This window comes from Thrips palmi, unplaced genomic scaffold (assembly GCF_012932325.1).
Source record: "Thrips palmi isolate BJ-2018 unplaced genomic scaffold, TpBJ-2018v1 HiC_scaffold_2, whole genome shotgun sequence".
NCBI lineage: Eukaryota > Metazoa > Arthropoda > Insecta > Thysanoptera > Thripidae > Thrips > Thrips palmi.
In genome coordinates, this window is record NW_023144629.1 from 3,295,983 (window position 1) to 3,310,451 (window position 14,469).

The 14,469-nt window shown below is 43.1% G+C and overlaps 3 protein-coding genes across 5 annotated transcripts; 1 reads left to right on the plus strand and 2 right to left on the minus strand.

Moving 5' to 3' along the window:
- Positions 1 to 44: 44 nt before the first annotated feature.
- On the minus strand, positions 45 to 5,190 carry LOC117646877. 2 transcript variants are annotated; one of them, XM_034388176.1, is made up of 5 exons: positions 5,024 to 5,190; positions 4,267 to 4,461; positions 4,050 to 4,174; positions 3,868 to 3,970; positions 45 to 3,782 (listed from the first exon to the last, which is right to left on the minus strand). In XM_034388176.1, the coding sequence occupies exons 2-5, from the start codon at positions 4,447 to 4,449 to the stop codon at positions 3,660 to 3,662; spliced, it is 534 nt and encodes a 177-aa protein (XP_034244067.1). In that variant the 5' UTR covers positions 4,450 to 4,461; positions 5,024 to 5,190; the 3' UTR covers positions 45 to 3,659. The 2 variants fall into 2 exon arrangements, with proteins under 2 accessions (XP_034244067.1, XP_034244068.1); XM_034388177.1 differs by lacking the exon at positions 5,024 to 5,190 and adding an exon at positions 4,812 to 4,947.
- Positions 5,191 to 5,449: 259 nt separating this feature from the next.
- Positions 5,450 to 10,061, plus strand: LOC117646875 (BCL2/adenovirus E1B 19 kDa protein-interacting protein 3). Of its 2 annotated transcripts, none has more exons than XM_034388172.1 (6): positions 5,450 to 5,908; positions 7,541 to 7,718; positions 7,801 to 7,879; positions 7,963 to 8,048; positions 8,137 to 8,280; positions 8,360 to 10,061. In XM_034388172.1, exons 1-6 carry the CDS (start codon positions 5,878 to 5,880, stop codon positions 8,409 to 8,411), a joined length of 570 nt encoding a protein of 189 aa, XP_034244063.1. In that variant the 5' UTR covers positions 5,450 to 5,877; the 3' UTR covers positions 8,412 to 10,061. The 2 variants fall into 2 exon arrangements, with proteins under 2 accessions (XP_034244063.1, XP_034244062.1); XM_034388171.1 differs by lacking the exon at positions 5,450 to 5,908 and adding an exon at positions 7,195 to 7,411.
- LOC117646870 (protein O-mannosyltransferase 1) lies at positions 9,932 to 14,414 on the minus strand. Its single transcript, XM_034388163.1, has 13 exons — positions 14,293 to 14,414; positions 13,973 to 14,130; positions 13,765 to 13,889; positions 13,499 to 13,675; positions 13,248 to 13,422; positions 12,916 to 13,165; positions 12,654 to 12,836; positions 12,395 to 12,562; positions 12,203 to 12,316; positions 11,933 to 12,086; positions 11,635 to 11,852; positions 11,257 to 11,558; positions 9,932 to 11,185 (listed from the first exon to the last, which is right to left on the minus strand). Exons 1-13 carry the CDS (start codon positions 14,329 to 14,331, stop codon positions 10,990 to 10,992), a joined length of 2,259 nt encoding a protein of 752 aa, XP_034244054.1. The 5' UTR covers positions 14,332 to 14,414; the 3' UTR covers positions 9,932 to 10,989.
- Between the last annotated feature and the right edge of the window lie 55 nt (positions 14,415 to 14,469).

Sequence of the window (14,469 nt, forward strand, 5' to 3'; positions counted from 1 at the left end):
CAGGGGAGAAAAAAGGGGATGATAAAATACCAAAGTTGCAAAAATACTTTTCCACTTTCTTTAATCTTCACTCGATCCACATAAATCAGGTCTCTCCTTTGTCAAGACTAGCAAGATGCAAATAATCACCACTTTACAAAACAATCACACGACTCAACTCTCAAAGTCTTGCCACCACATGACATGTCATTTTCATGGGACTCCGCAATCAGACGCTTCCTTGCATTTAACAAGTTTCAAGACGATCATTAAGCGATTTTTACTTCTCTGCTCTGCTTTCATCAAATATTGGCTAGATTCACAAACAGCAAATGCCATATTTTTTCAGTTTCATACCAAATGCACAACGACCAACAGGAGAAATATTCATGATTCAGAACAGAGAAAATTACCAACCAATACTTTTCTTCTTATTTTTATAGTTTTCACCCTCTAACCTTATATCCTTTTTTTGGTTTTTGTACTTACACATTATTTCAACTACTGGTAATTTTGATAGTAATGGATTTGAAAAGTAAACACTTTTATAAGTACACAAAAACTAATCAGATTGAATAGAAGACTGGTTTACTAGTGTTGACTAACTAAAGAGTATGTTGGTATGGCGGCCAACACTTCAGGATGCCTCAGAACATTTGCACAAGATGTCAACTCCAAAGGAATCCTGGCTGCTGTCTGTCTACCCCTTAGATGTTTACATCAGTGCAACAGGAAGACATCTCGCAAAATGAGCAGGCATAGAGATCAAATTTACAGAAAATTTGCTGGCTCCTTCAGCTTGGAACACTTGTGGCAATGTTAAATAATCTCATTTACCTCACGCCCGTGTGCGCATCAAGCCCCCATCCTATCTGCCACCTTGCAATGAAAAACAGCAAGAAAGGGGCAGTAAATTTTCAGCAAATAAAATTTTAAGTCTTTAATATGATAGGAAACTAAACCACTAACTTAGGGATAGAGATGTGCGAATCAAGGATTTTCTGGTCAAATCGAATCTGCCAAATCATATAGAATCTAAATTTTCTAATTGAATCGTATAGTACAAAAAATATTAGACATTGAATCATAGTTCTTTTAAGACTAAAAGTTCAACATTAAACCTGTCAGATTCAAAATTTTTAAACCTTTCAGTGACACATGGGGACTTTTCCCATTTCAAAAAGAAACTAATTGAATCAGGGCCAAGTCGATTCGAAACATTCGCACGTCTCTATTTAAGGATTCTAAGTGATGTTCCAGCAAATGTGCCACATGCCCTGCACAAATCATGTAAACTCTGATAGTGATAAATCTTAAAATTCAACAGACAGCACAACACACTGTGTCCTAGATGGTAATCTGATTTGCTAAGGAGGGGAACACTGGCTGCAAAGTGGTGTGATATTATCAAGAAAATCTCAAATGATTGCAAAGGACCTCCACACCACACAAAGCCCATTGATCACCATCTAGGACACAAGTTCTCCATCCGTCATAAATATTTTCACATAACATAGTAAAATATAGATAGACTGTTGTTTTTTTTTCTTTGTAACTGGTAACAAATAAAGATTCTCTAACAACCAGACATACAAATTTTTTTATGTCTTAAACCTTTGCCTAACATTAATTTATCATTAACTTGATCCATCCCCACATTCTCATTAAAAAAAATATTGATGCTTCTAAGTAAATCTAGTCAACACATTCGTGCTATTATACAAACAACATAGCCCAAAGGTTTCTTAATGTAACAGAATTTCCGCCACAAAGGCACTCTTCCCAGCACCCCTCGCAAAGGCAACTCGACCATATCCCTCTTCTTTTTTTTGCAACTAAATGCACTCTACAGGCACAGGAAGTACAGCAATTTAATTGAAGCATTTCACATTTACTTAAAAGATTAAAGCTAGTAGCAATGATAGACTTAGGATCTACTAATTGTTTTTAATTTTTTCAAATAAGAAAATGAACAGGCCAACAACACATTTAGAGCAATGTTGACTCAACACTATCCAAAGTGCTCCAGTTCAACACCTATTCTTTATTAATTTAACATTGTTTATCTTTTTTTTATTTTGACTTTAGTCTTACAGCTAAATCAAAGGGGATGGTCAAGTAGTTTCAAACATGAATTTGCAACTTTGAAACACAATTTAACATGGCATCATTTGCCTTATAACAAGTACACTGATAGACATTTGATAATATTATTAAATCACACAATAAGTATTGAACATATTAAGTAGATTACAGGTATCAATGCAAATAGTTTAAGCCACTTGCAAAAATTAACTTGTTCCTTTAATTACGATAGATCAGTCTGCAAATTGTCATTACTTCTTGACCATCCTCAGTTGTTATATTTCAGAAGTTAATTAATAATATACTGTTTAAACTGCACATGCAATAATCCATAAATCGTTGTCCAAACATTAAGGTAAAGCGGCTACAAGAGAAAAGTCGGTCAAACGTGATTTGTAATCAAAACTTTAAGCTTTCCAAACAGCACAGCAACTTGGCACTATGGGCGCCCAGCATAATAACCACATTCCAATTTACTTTCCATCATGACCACCAAAATACAAACTTAAGTGAAGTAAGTTAAAGGATCTTTGAAAACACATAAAAGTTACAAAAAAGCAGAGATTCAAACCACAAACTGACATTTAAAATATTTGAGGACAGCTAAAACTAAAACAACTACAATTTTTTCTGACAGACACCTGAATCTTGTCATGGATACATTTTCATCATTGTTTGATAATCCCAAATTATGAGTCAAGCCATACAGAATACAGAAGGACAGTACCTCATGCAGCACCCAACACACTAATCCAACATATGACGGACTATCACATTCTCTCACATTTGCACAGGGCAATAACATATCAGCAAAGTCACATTCACTCTGTACATCACACACACACATACTCTCACTTGCAGTCACCAGCAGTCACACACACAAATATACAAAAGAAAGATGATCACACAGTGATGAGTTTAGACCCTAAGAAGCACATGCTAGGATCATAAAATCCTACATGAAAACCAACTGTACAGCTTGGACGATTTCATTCCATGGCTGAGCACAAAGATAATCACAGCAGTAGACAAATAATTCATCACAATCATTTTCAAGTCTTATAATGACAAGAAGAGAAGGAATTCATATGACAGATTCAATGAAGTTGCATGATAAACAACATAAAAGGGAAAAAAAAAACATATACAATGGCAAACATCTGAGAAATTGATTAGAAATAGTACAGTACCAATACTCGTACCTCCAAAACAAATAAAAACAAATAATCATAAAAATCATGAAACGGCAGACTTATTGATCAACTTTGCAAAGATAGCCTATCTGTTGAAATCCACCAAGGTGTACAAATACAATTGCAACAGATCCATTTGTAGTCATATACAGATGAAAGAAGTTTAACAAAGAAAACAAAAACAAAAAAAAGTATGTAGGAAACATAATATCCAACATGGATGTGAAATCAAAGCATTAAATGCTTAAATAGTTTCTTCCATAAAATAAAAGAAAAAATACTGTTATTTCACAAAGTTTTCACACAACCATTCTCTTTTATACACAGCTCTACCGCACATTGCAGAAGAGCATAAATCACTCTAATTCCGTACGGTTAGACTCATACATGAACACAAAATAATTATGCATCTGGTTGATTATCAACTAATTCTGAGAATTGGGGACTCCTGTCGGATGTCTGGCCACTGGGACGAAAGAAGGGCATGCCTGGGATGAACTCCTTTGCCATGGGATTGAACTTGAACTAAAACAAGACAAGAGAAAGACATCATTATAATATTGATGAAATAAATTAGGATTCACACTCAAAGAGTGATTTGAAAATTTACCTCATGGTTTCCCTTTGCCTCTGACTTTGGTTGATCCTGAGCAGCCTCACCATTTACTTGCAGACCTCTCATTGCCATTATCAGCTCTGAACTGGGTCCATTCCTGGCACACAAAAACACATCTGTAAGAAACACTAAAAAGCCACCCATGATCAACATGACAAAATTCAAACAAAACTTACTGCACTTCAGGATTGACATCTTCCTGTTGCCACTGTGCAGGTGGGCTGTCCATTGCTGAATTGTCATCGATCATTGCCTGCATGCATTGCTCCATCAAGGCTTCCTCCTCCAGTTCCTTCAGCACCTACAAAGACAGTACGAGCAAGTACAGCATAAACAAAAGATTCAGTGCTTCGTCGAAATAGAAAATGCATTACAATGGTACTCTGTCTTTACCTGTCGGTCGAATTCTTCTTCATTTTCCATCCAGAAATATTCAGAGAAATCTCCATTCTGAGCTGGGTCTGGACTTGGTGGGGCGAGGATGACCATGACTGTGTGGTTATTCTGACCGTAATACCCGTTTCCCGAACCAGCGTTAAGAGACGGTGCGCTTGTCTCAGAAGTAGGTAGCTTCATAGTGATCAGAACCTGTAACAGGGAAGTCAAATCTCAAGGGCTGACACGCTTCTGGCTCTCATTGGGGACAATTGAGAAATGAGGCCCCAAACGCCCCCCCTCCCCCGCAGATGTCTCCGTGGATTCCAAGGCTGGAAATGGAGCCGAATCGAGGCGAGAGCGCCAGCGGGGAGCGGGGCCCCACTTTGGGCTTGCCCCCGCCGGGCACCTTGTCGCGATTAGCACCCCGCCAGCACCCCCGCGGCTAAGCAGCAAGCAGCGAACAAAGACGGGGGGCAGGCTGGACTGGCCGCGGAGCCGCGGGTGTTGCGACGTCGTGCCCACACCAGAAACGAAAAACAGCCAAGGGGCCCAGTTAGCACCTCAGTGAGGGGCGGCGGGGTGATTCCGCGGCGGGGCGGCGCGAGGGGCGCCGAAAGAAAGTGCTCAATGTGGGACGCGAAGCCCGTCCACTCCTCGAGCCACGATCGCCTCCATCTTGGACGGACGGCCTCGAGCCAACGCACGCAGGCCGAGGCGGAGATCAACAAACGGGCCGCGTACGGCACGCCAGCGGCCCGCAACCAATACTCACGTCAATCGGGGTGAAATCCTGCCCGCGGTAGCGATTTCCTGGGACAGAGCACGGCGAATCACACAACTATGGGAGACACTATGGCTCGGGACAACGTAACTGCGTCGTTGAATGAATGGAGTCCGGAGCAAAAGCAATATCAGCTCAGCTGTTCAGTTGTTTTCGATGGTGCTGCTCCGCGCCTCGCGGCGAGCAGACGAACTGCAGGTTTAGTCAAGCGACTGACTGGAGGACCTCGCGAAGACCCCTTCAGCGAGAAAATTAGTGACAGGCTTCTAGCTCTAGTAACTTTGAAACATCGGAAAATTCTTACGTCTCACAGGAAAATATTTCGGGCCGTTTAAAACGAGCGGTACCGAGGGAAACGAGTTGGCCCAGTGTGCCGCTTGACTCGAGGTGTAATGTTTTTGTTTGGGTCTGGCTTTGTTGTTGTGCAGCGCTGCTTCGCTGCTTCGGCTTTCGGCTGCTACTCGGGCGGCTCCCTTCCCTTCTCCCTTTAGGCCCTGGCGTTATTTTGTTGTGCCGGACCGAGCCTAGGTGACTGAAACACGAGCCGAGGCGGCCAGCGAGAGGGGAAGGGTACGGGCCAAGCCAACGCCACGCGAATCCCCGAGTCCTGCAGTGAGCAGACAGGAGCAGACTGTAGCTGAGCCGTGACGTCACATGTTGACATTTTTACCAAAACAAGGCCCGTGAAGCGTTTGCGCGTCAGCGGTGGCGCGACGCCTGCGAGCAGTGCTCCCAGTTCCCCAGTGTGTGTACTATCTTGAAAATACTGCGTGGCGCGCTGGCTCGTGGCGCGGCCGCTCTGTGAATCTAGTTTGACGCGCGAGTGTGAGCCAAGAGGACGAAGAATGATCTCCAGCTGCGAGGAAGCTCTGGGAGGTAGGTGGCGCGCAGCGCGTAAGCGCCGTATGGTCTTTGTTCTGGCTGCTTTTCAGCGTCCGGGGCGGCCGTCTGTCTCTTTATCTCGTCATTCGCTGGGCATGTGTCATTGGCATGATGCGCGGGCCGCGGCACCGCGACGCAGTTTGGCGGAGAGCGCACCGCCAAGGCGCTCGGTTCGCTTTGCATTGTTGGACGGCCTCTTTGTCGCGGGGGCCGACGGGACGGGCCGTCCGACAGTGTGGTGGTTGCGTTGCGGTTGCGCTGCGCACTATCTCTCTCTCGCTTCCGCCCAATGCCAGGCCTAGAGGCCCCTCCTCCCTCTCTCTCCCCCTTGCATTTTAATCGCCCCTGCTCCGGCCTGCCCTGTTGCCGTGTCGCCTGCCTGGCTCGCCCAGGCTCCCCAGGAAGTGAAAGGGGTTCGAGGCCTCGACGGCCTGCTTTGCTTTTCGCACCGCCAACTGGGTTGGGCTGGGGGACGCGCTTACGCGCTTGTCGTGGTGCGGGACGTGTGAGGCCGTGAAGCCTTTGCGCGTGCGTACGGCGGTACGGCGTAAAGTGACTACGTGCCGCGGCGCAGGGAGACTCTGCAGGCAGGAACCAGGAGGGAGCGCCCGGGGTGCGTCCGAGAGTGCCAGGGGCAGCCAGGGGGGGCATGGCCACGGCCGCGGCGCGATGCGGATATCGAGCCGCTCTGCCTGCACCGCAAGCTCGGCGGCGCGGCCGGCGAGAGACAGCAACAGGACGGTGTTTATTTTCGGACGCGGATGCGTAGTGCGCCGCCGTCGCGGTCACTTTTCCTGTAAACAAAAACAAAAACAAGCAGGCTCTCGAGTCTCGAGTGCCGCGGCCCGGCCCGGGGTGATTCATTTTCGAGATGGACAGGGCGACGTGCGGATGCACAGGGGGCTGACGGGTTCGTTGGCTCGGCGCCGACCTCGGGGCCCGTGCCGTGGCCCTCGTGCCCGACCCCACGACGCGACCACGCCGACGCTGGCCGCCGCGACGCGGCACCGCCACCGCGCACCGCGCAGCGCCGCGCCGGCGAAGGCAAGGGCCGAACGGCGGACAAAGGATCACCGTGAACCTCGCGGAGGGAAGGCGAGAGGAGAGGAGGGGCGGATGGCGGATCGGGGGGTGTGGGATGCGAGAGGAGCCATTTGAGAGGGGGAGGGGGAGGTTCGGGGGGGCTTTGACCCTCGCCGCCGCCGGGGGAGGGGGGAGGGGGCACGGCCGCGGGACGGGGCTGTACGCGGGGCTGTACGTCGAGGGCGATAAGATGAAGCACTCCGCGGCTGATAGTTGTTGCCCGCCCTGTGCCGCGACTGCCGCGCGCGTGTGTGTCTGAATTAACACTTTGTGTTTACTTGGGCCAGTGCTACAGTGCTAATAGAGCGGTTGCAATGTTTCGCGGGTTGCCTGCAGGGAATTCCCGCGCCGTGTCCCAGGCGGACACTGCCGTCACTTTTCTCGACGTGGCTGCTAGCGCGTGGGACAGCGAAGGTGGGGTGGCGGATGACAGTTCTCTCTGTGGAGTCTGTCTGGTCCTCTTCACGCTGTGCTGCTGGGTTCATTTCACTTGGTGCTTACTTCTCGCTCTGATTATGTCCCTTGCGGCAAATGATGTTGCAGAATCCTGGGTGGAGCTTGGAACAAGTGGATGCTCCAGTCCCAGTCCAGAGAGGACCCAGCCGCTCCAACTTCAGCTGCCCCTTTGCGGGTCTGCATCAGCCGATGAATACATCCGCTTGCTGAGGGAAGCTCAGCGAGAAAGCAACCAGAGTTCTGCTAGGGTTTCCCCACGTAGCAGGTGAGACCTTGCCTTCAATTATCTCCAACGGTCACCGTGGTTTCAATTTTATAACTAACTGATTGTTTTTATGTTGTTGCAGCCCAAAGTCTCCCCCCAACAGTCCAAACACGGAACTTTCCTCAGAAGATGATCTTCGTGGAGTGTACATCAACATCAAGGTATCTTTGCTGCTGCCCATGGTTACGTATGTTCATGTTAGCCTGCCTGTTGGAATTCATATTCATGCCAATGTCTGCTGTAGGATGGTGACATGACCAGTGTGGATCGTTCGGTTACTTCTGATTGGATCTGGGACTGGAGTAGCCGGCCTGATCAAGCTCCTCCCAAGTAAGTGTGTCGTGTCGCAGCTCTGCTTGTCGGGTTTATCTGCCTTCATCTGGTTTGCATCTTTTCATTTTTATTTTCTCTTTTGAAGGGACTGGAAATTCAAGCACCCAAAAAAGAAAACCTTCAGCATCCGCCAGGCCAAGATAGGAAATAATTCCTTGTTTTCCAAAGAAGTGCTCTACACGCTCTTCATAACCAATGTGATGACACTTCTGCTAGGCACTGGAGTTGGGTAAGTTAAGCAAATATTGTATTTTTTTTTAAATTTTATCATAGAGATGTTAAATTGATTTTTTTCCATCTGTCTGTAGACTGTGGCTGAGCCGGAGGGGACTTTTCATTCCTCGAGTTAACCTTGAGTGAAGAGATGGGGCTGGCAACATAATTATGTGATTGCGGCTGCTGTGATATGTCTCGTCAGGTGTGATGTACTTCTTGCACATTTTACAAGCTGTTTACGTTCTTTTTCTTAAAGTTAGGCATTTATCTTTCTGTTTTCTTGTTCACAAAACTTGTATTCTTTCTGTGTTATGATTGTTTGACTTAAATGTGGTTTTGAGAAGACATGACTGTGTTCCTTGTGCAAAGTCACCCTTACAGTTCAGGATGGAAAGGTTTGCCTTTGTCTTAGTTTAATTTTGCTCGGATGAGGGGTTTCTTGCTTTATTTTATTGAAAGGTTCCTTTACAGTAGCCTAGTGCCCCCTGTTTGTTTCTTACTTTGAGGGTAAAATTGGTTTCATTTTGTTCCCATGTTATCACAAGTTCATTTTTCTGTTGCTTCATCAGAATTCAATTTGAATGCAATAATTATGTCCATTCAACTGAACCTAGTCATGAATCTTTGATGAAGTTGTCTGCCACCCCTCAGGTAACATGACACATCACTTATTTAAAGCAAAAGATCTTAAAGTTGTCTAAGTTCGCTTCGTTTTTTACTTTTTCATAATGTTCTCTCATGTTATATTGCAATGTATGAGGCCAAAGCTTTACTAACAAGTCTGACTGTAGCTGTCTGAGGTAAACGATGCATAATAGTTAGACTGCGCTTTGTGCATGTGTCAGATTGACTTCATTCAGATGCTTTATTACTCACTCGAGTTATATGCTTGTCATTGCATAGCAAGATCAAATATTTAAAAAAATATATAAATAAAGGACTAAAAAAATAATTCTTATACTTAGTATTGGTCTTTCTATAAAACCGATCTTGTTCTTTTTTTATTTAAGAAAACTCTATCTACACATTCCTTTAGATAATATAGCTGGTCTGCATAAGAGTTTGTTGGGATGTGTAAAGGATGTGCTTCCTTTGATGTGTTGCTTGCAGACCAATTTTCACTAATTTCTCTTCAACCTAATGATTGATAAGGCCTTTGTCCTTGTACTCTTCTGATCTGCACAGTTGGATTGTCCAACTTGGCAAGAATCATTGCTTTCAACTACTTGAAGACTGTAACCTTTGTACATATCCACAGAGGCCAATTCTTTGCAGAAACTTGTCTCTGGGGGATGCCTTTTTATTGAGTAATTGATACACGTAATTTTATACATTACTACCATGATCAAAATTTCGTATTTAGATGTTACTTGTCCAATTTTGTAATTTTCGTGTTAACTTATCTGTCAACCCTCCAAAGACAATTGATATCAGCACCCAAGTGTTTCATCCCTTGGTTTTCCTTTGACTTCTTGACCGGTTTGAGAGAGAACATTTGGGTGTTTTTATCAAGGTCCTACTTATCTTGTCTAGTGAATCCAAGGCACCAGAGTTGATCTTCGTAAATGTAGTTTTCATCTTTGGGATTTGTAAAATTATTGTATAAAATGAGTGTCTGCAGGCATGTTTTGGGGTGTTTTCAGGTTTTACAATGAGACTAAATGTGAATGTGTTATTACTGTATTCGCAAGTTTTATGTTAAATGTATTATCATCCATTAGACAAAAAGATGGTCACTATTGTAGATAAATTTTGTTGATAAGTAACTTGAATAAACATTTTTTCCTGATTAAATTTGGTACTTAGCATGACTGATAAGGGATACAAACACACACAACCAAACTAAGATAAGTTCTTGAGCCCAATGACAACTTTCTGTCAAGGAACGATCATGAATAAAGTCTCAGAAAAATGTTCAGAGCATAACACCAATATAGCACAGTTCAGCTGCCATGCCACAACATAAGTATACAACATCCTATGCATCAGATAATAAATATTTTCAATTACAGAGTATTTGTTCATAACACTTCATTAGAGAGGTATACAACATAATAAAAAACAGTATCAAGTCATTTTCTCATTTTCAAAGTAATGGATACCATAAGAGAAGGCACTTTGATCATACATTTTTGAAATGGCTGCTCTTCAGAATCAAAATACCACACAGCAGATAACTGAAAACAGTTTGATTACTTAGATTGTGATGTAAGAAGACAATGATTTTGAGCAAGTAAAATAAATACAAAAATAATAAATAAGATAAATATTTACAAGGTCAATACACAATAATCACATTGTGGTTCTTAACTACATTACAAGTCATAAAACATCATTTCGTTCAACAGCTATAAATATTAGGCCCAAGAAAGGTGCCAAAAAACAAAGATATAAAAATCAATTTTAACTATTATTAACAATCTTATCTACTGCTAGGACGTCCAACTCCAACATGTCTATTTAATTATGGAACATTAAGAAGCATTGAATTTGTACAGTAGTATAAAAGTCAATCCTTAACAAGATTTTAAAAGCATGCGGTCCATGATATTTAAAGGGTAATATCCTATCAGTCTTTTTGAATGTTGTTAAAATATAACAAATTCAGACATTGAGACATGCAAACACAAAGAAAAACAGCCCAAAACCGCTAAAAATAAAAATTGATTTGTAGGTTTTCTAAATTTTATCAGATCAAGGAAAGATTCTTTTGGTGGTCAGTTCACAGATGTACATTCCGATGCAATATAAGATGCCATGACCACCTCCAACGCAGTGAGAGAACATCATTCACAGATAAGGCAGTTGTGCCATAACTTAGAACACAGAACTTGCGGAAAACCCACAAAATGATTAATAGCCACACAAAGATCACCATTTGGAAAACAACGGAGACCATTTTAAACTTAATGTGGTTTCTGAAACAGAAAAATGTGAGTTATAGTGATTGAAAGATAAAGAAAAAGAATTAGAGACAGATTGCACAAACCTCAACAGCAGATAAATATGTTCAACAGTTGCTGCCAAAAGTAGAACTTTGAAAACGCAAGCCGGCAGGTAGTGATGTAAGAATAGAGTGCGATCCATTAGGAAAAATGGTAGGTAGTGAATAAGGTACCCGGGCAGCAGCACCTCTCCAATGGACACAAACTGTGTCCAAAGATAATCAGGTAGGTCATAGCACGCACGCCTGCGCCGGAGGGTGTACCACACCAAAAGCATGGAATACACCACAACTCCCATGGATGCTGACCACCAGACAATAATATTTCCGAGAAGGTGGACTTGGGCCTTAGAAAAGAATCAATAAATTAGTGTCTCGAGCAAAGTATTCTCTGTATAAAAATGGGCCAGGCAGAGCACTTACATTGCTGTCCCTGCTAACCCAATATGCCACTCCTCTTGTCAGCAGAGGCCATTCCAAAGGGTCACTGCTGTACATATGGTTTTGCACACTTTCAGTGTTCGAAAACAACATTTTATATTGAAGTTCTAAAAATTTGTCCCAAAAGGTAAGCTTGGTAGCAGACATTGGAATCATTTCTGCATTAACAAGCTCTCTCTCCCGTTCCTTTTGGTCTTCAGCTGAGAAAAAACAAAAATTTTCCTTGCAGTATAGCACAATTAAGAATGAAACAAAACATGCTTATTGCTCATGCAACTACCTTTAGTGTATCGATGTTCTTCAACATTCCATACAGTGTCATCTTGCACTAAATGCTTGTCTGTTACCACTTCATGTTGATGAAAGCCCCAATCTGGTAACTGCCTTCCACTGAATTTTAGAGCTTGTGATGTGTTTACATGAACTAGACGTACCTAAAGCAGGATTTAGATTTTTTTTAAAAAACAAGGGTTGAGGTTACAAGATGCATGTATTATATGCATGCTGCAAAAGAGACGTTCTTTTATATTTTGAAAAAATAATTTTTTACCATAGAGCGAATAGCATGCCACACTTTGCCAGTCTGGTCTTCATTTATAATTTCAACTCGCCAAAGATTCTGAGCAGACATTGACACATTATAGTCAATGTAACAGCTGACCTCCTGAATATTGACAAATAGGATTGTTATAGATGAACTCAGCTTCAGCTTCGATAATTTTTGCACTGGAATGTATTATACCTGATTATGTGGAGACATTGCTGCTGCTACATCATGAGAGTTCAGAGCTCGGCTTGTAATGCCATGAACAAGCTGAATGACATCCCCATGCTGAATTGCATCAACTGGTTCTGATACCACCATATCATTGCGATCTGGACGCTTTACTATCCACCAATTATTAACATCCTGGCGACAAAGTTGAAATACAGACAATTGCAAACAACAAGATTGGGTTTAGGCAGTTGACCTAATTTACATTTACGGCATTCATGAGTACCTTGAAAGTATAACATGTGACCTGCTGTTGGTGGGACGACCCTCGCGCATCACTGTACCGGATTGGATAGACTGCATCATGAGAGTGAAGCCAACACGGCCGGCCATGCGTGTGTCGCAGCGTGATCTGGGACCCATGCGCCACTTGCAGAGGCTGTCCATGTGTGATAGAAGCCAAGCCTCCCTGTGGGAATATTAACACAATAAGCCTTACTGGTTAGTTTCAATAGCTGCCACTACTAAAAGAACATTTAAAAACCCACCTCGAGGCTTGCTTGAAAAGCACTTGTCATTATAGTATCATGGGGCCCAGCATGGTTCAAGACACTGAGGTGGACATAGAACACAGCGAGGTAAACTGCAGACGGAATGGCAATGAGCACGCATAGTCTGCCAGCGAACTGGCGTAGCAAAGCACCACTAGGAAGGCTTCGGTTGCCAAGGAGATGCCAATAGTCCCGTAGCAGAATTGCCATACACAATGAGTACGTCAACCCTCCAATGTACTTCACACTGAAATAAAAAGACACAATAAATTTGTGTGGACAAGCACGAAACAATGAACAACTTTGAACACAAAATTAAGGCAACTCACCAAACTGCAAGGGTCAAGAAGGTAGCTGCAAGAGAAAGCCAAAGCCACCACTTGACACTGTAAGGCTGTTCACGTAATTTCCTGAATTTCAGCACGCAAAGCAATCCCAAAAGAGACAACAATAACAACATTGGTTCCATCAAAATGAATCTTGACTGTGTTAAAAGAGCATTATCTGCAACAAGACAAGTCCAGTCAAAGACATTCTCAAAATGTTAAAGGTTTCTATCAACAACGGATAGAAAACATACCACACAGAAGGAAGAAGCCAGCAAGTGCTCCAGTCCACTGGCTGAAGCCGAGCTCAAGGACAACATGATACGCAACAGGCAATAGCAGAGCTCCACTGATAGCAGGCACCAGCCGCAAGGCAAATATAGGAACACTTGCAGGGTAGGGACTTCCAATGCTGTCAAATTTAAATTCACCTATGGACAAGAAATCAAAGATAATTATTTTACCAGTCAAAAAACAAAATCTCAGATTCTGGAAAACCTTTCTGGACAAAATAACTCACCATCAAAACCAGCGAGATAAGCTACTGCAGCAACAAGTTGCTTCCCAAAAGGAGGATGCTGATCGAAAAAAAATATCCGCTTCATGTACATGCCAACAAACTTCCCATAGTGAAGTTCATCGAATCTGAAACAATAAAAAAACAGCACATAAGACTAATTCAGGTAAGCCAGCCAGAGACATTAAATGCAAACAAAACTCAAACTTACACAATACTTTTAGGCTCTTCCAAATGATAAAGCCTCATACATAAACCAACTAAAAATAGGGTGACAGCAATGCAGTCTAGCTCGATATGGACCTTAAGACTCTTGTGACATTGCTTTTGTTCTTCAATTTCCTTTTCATCATTGTGAAGCCCATTTTTCTGTAAAACAATACAAAATTGAGGTAGTGCTTGACAGTAGTCATACTAACCTTAAAATTCCGATGAAGAGAAGGAAAATAAGACTTTTCAGACATCAACAACCGCAAAACACACAAATCGGATCCACTAGAAAACTAAAATTAAATGCAATTCAAAACTTACCACGAGTTTTTCCTTTTCTTTACTATTTACAAGTTCCATGTTGGCATGAAACTGACACAAACACAGCCGAGCCGGGCCGGGGCAGGGGTGAGGGGGGGACAGGGGGCGGGGGAAGACTAACGGGATTTTCCTCAGGTGCGCGGTCTCTCTCTTTTTCCAGTCAACAGAGAGAGACAG

Bases quoted from the DNA above. Each gene is read 5' to 3' on its own strand.
- LOC117646877 (XM_034388176.1), bottom strand. From the start codon at position 4,449: ATGAAGCTACCTACTTCTGAGACAAGCGCACCGTCTCTTAACGCTGGT. The intron at 4,175-4,266 runs GTAAAGACAGAG...CTGTCTTTGTAG, and splicing joins AAGAAGAATTCGACCGACAG to GTGCTGAAGGAACTGGAGGA. The intron at 3,783-3,867 runs GTAAATTTTCAA...GTCTTGTTTTAG, and splicing joins AGGCAAAGGGAAACCATGAG to TTCAAGTTCAATCCCATGGC.
- LOC117646875 (XM_034388171.1), top strand. From the start codon at position 7,312: ATGTTTCGCGGGTTGCCTGCAGGGAATTCCCGCGCCGTGTCCCAGGCG. The intron at 8,049-8,136 runs GTAAGTGTGTCG...TCTCTTTTGAAG, and splicing joins CCTGATCAAGCTCCTCCCAA to GGACTGGAAATTCAAGCACC. The intron at 8,281-8,359 runs GTAAGTTAAGCA...ATCTGTCTGTAG, and splicing joins CTGCTAGGCACTGGAGTTGG to ACTGTGGCTGAGCCGGAGGG.
- LOC117646870 (XM_034388163.1), bottom strand. From the start codon at position 14,331: ATGGAACTTGTAAATAGTAAAGAAAAGGAAAAACTCGTG. The intron at 12,563-12,653 runs GTACTCATGAAT...CTTTGTCGCCAG, and splicing joins TCACATGTTATACTTTCAAG to GATGTTAATAATTGGTGGAT. The intron at 11,853-11,932 runs GTAGTTGCATGA...GTTTTTTCTCAG, and splicing joins AGAACATCGATACACTAAAG to CTGAAGACCAAAAGGAACGG.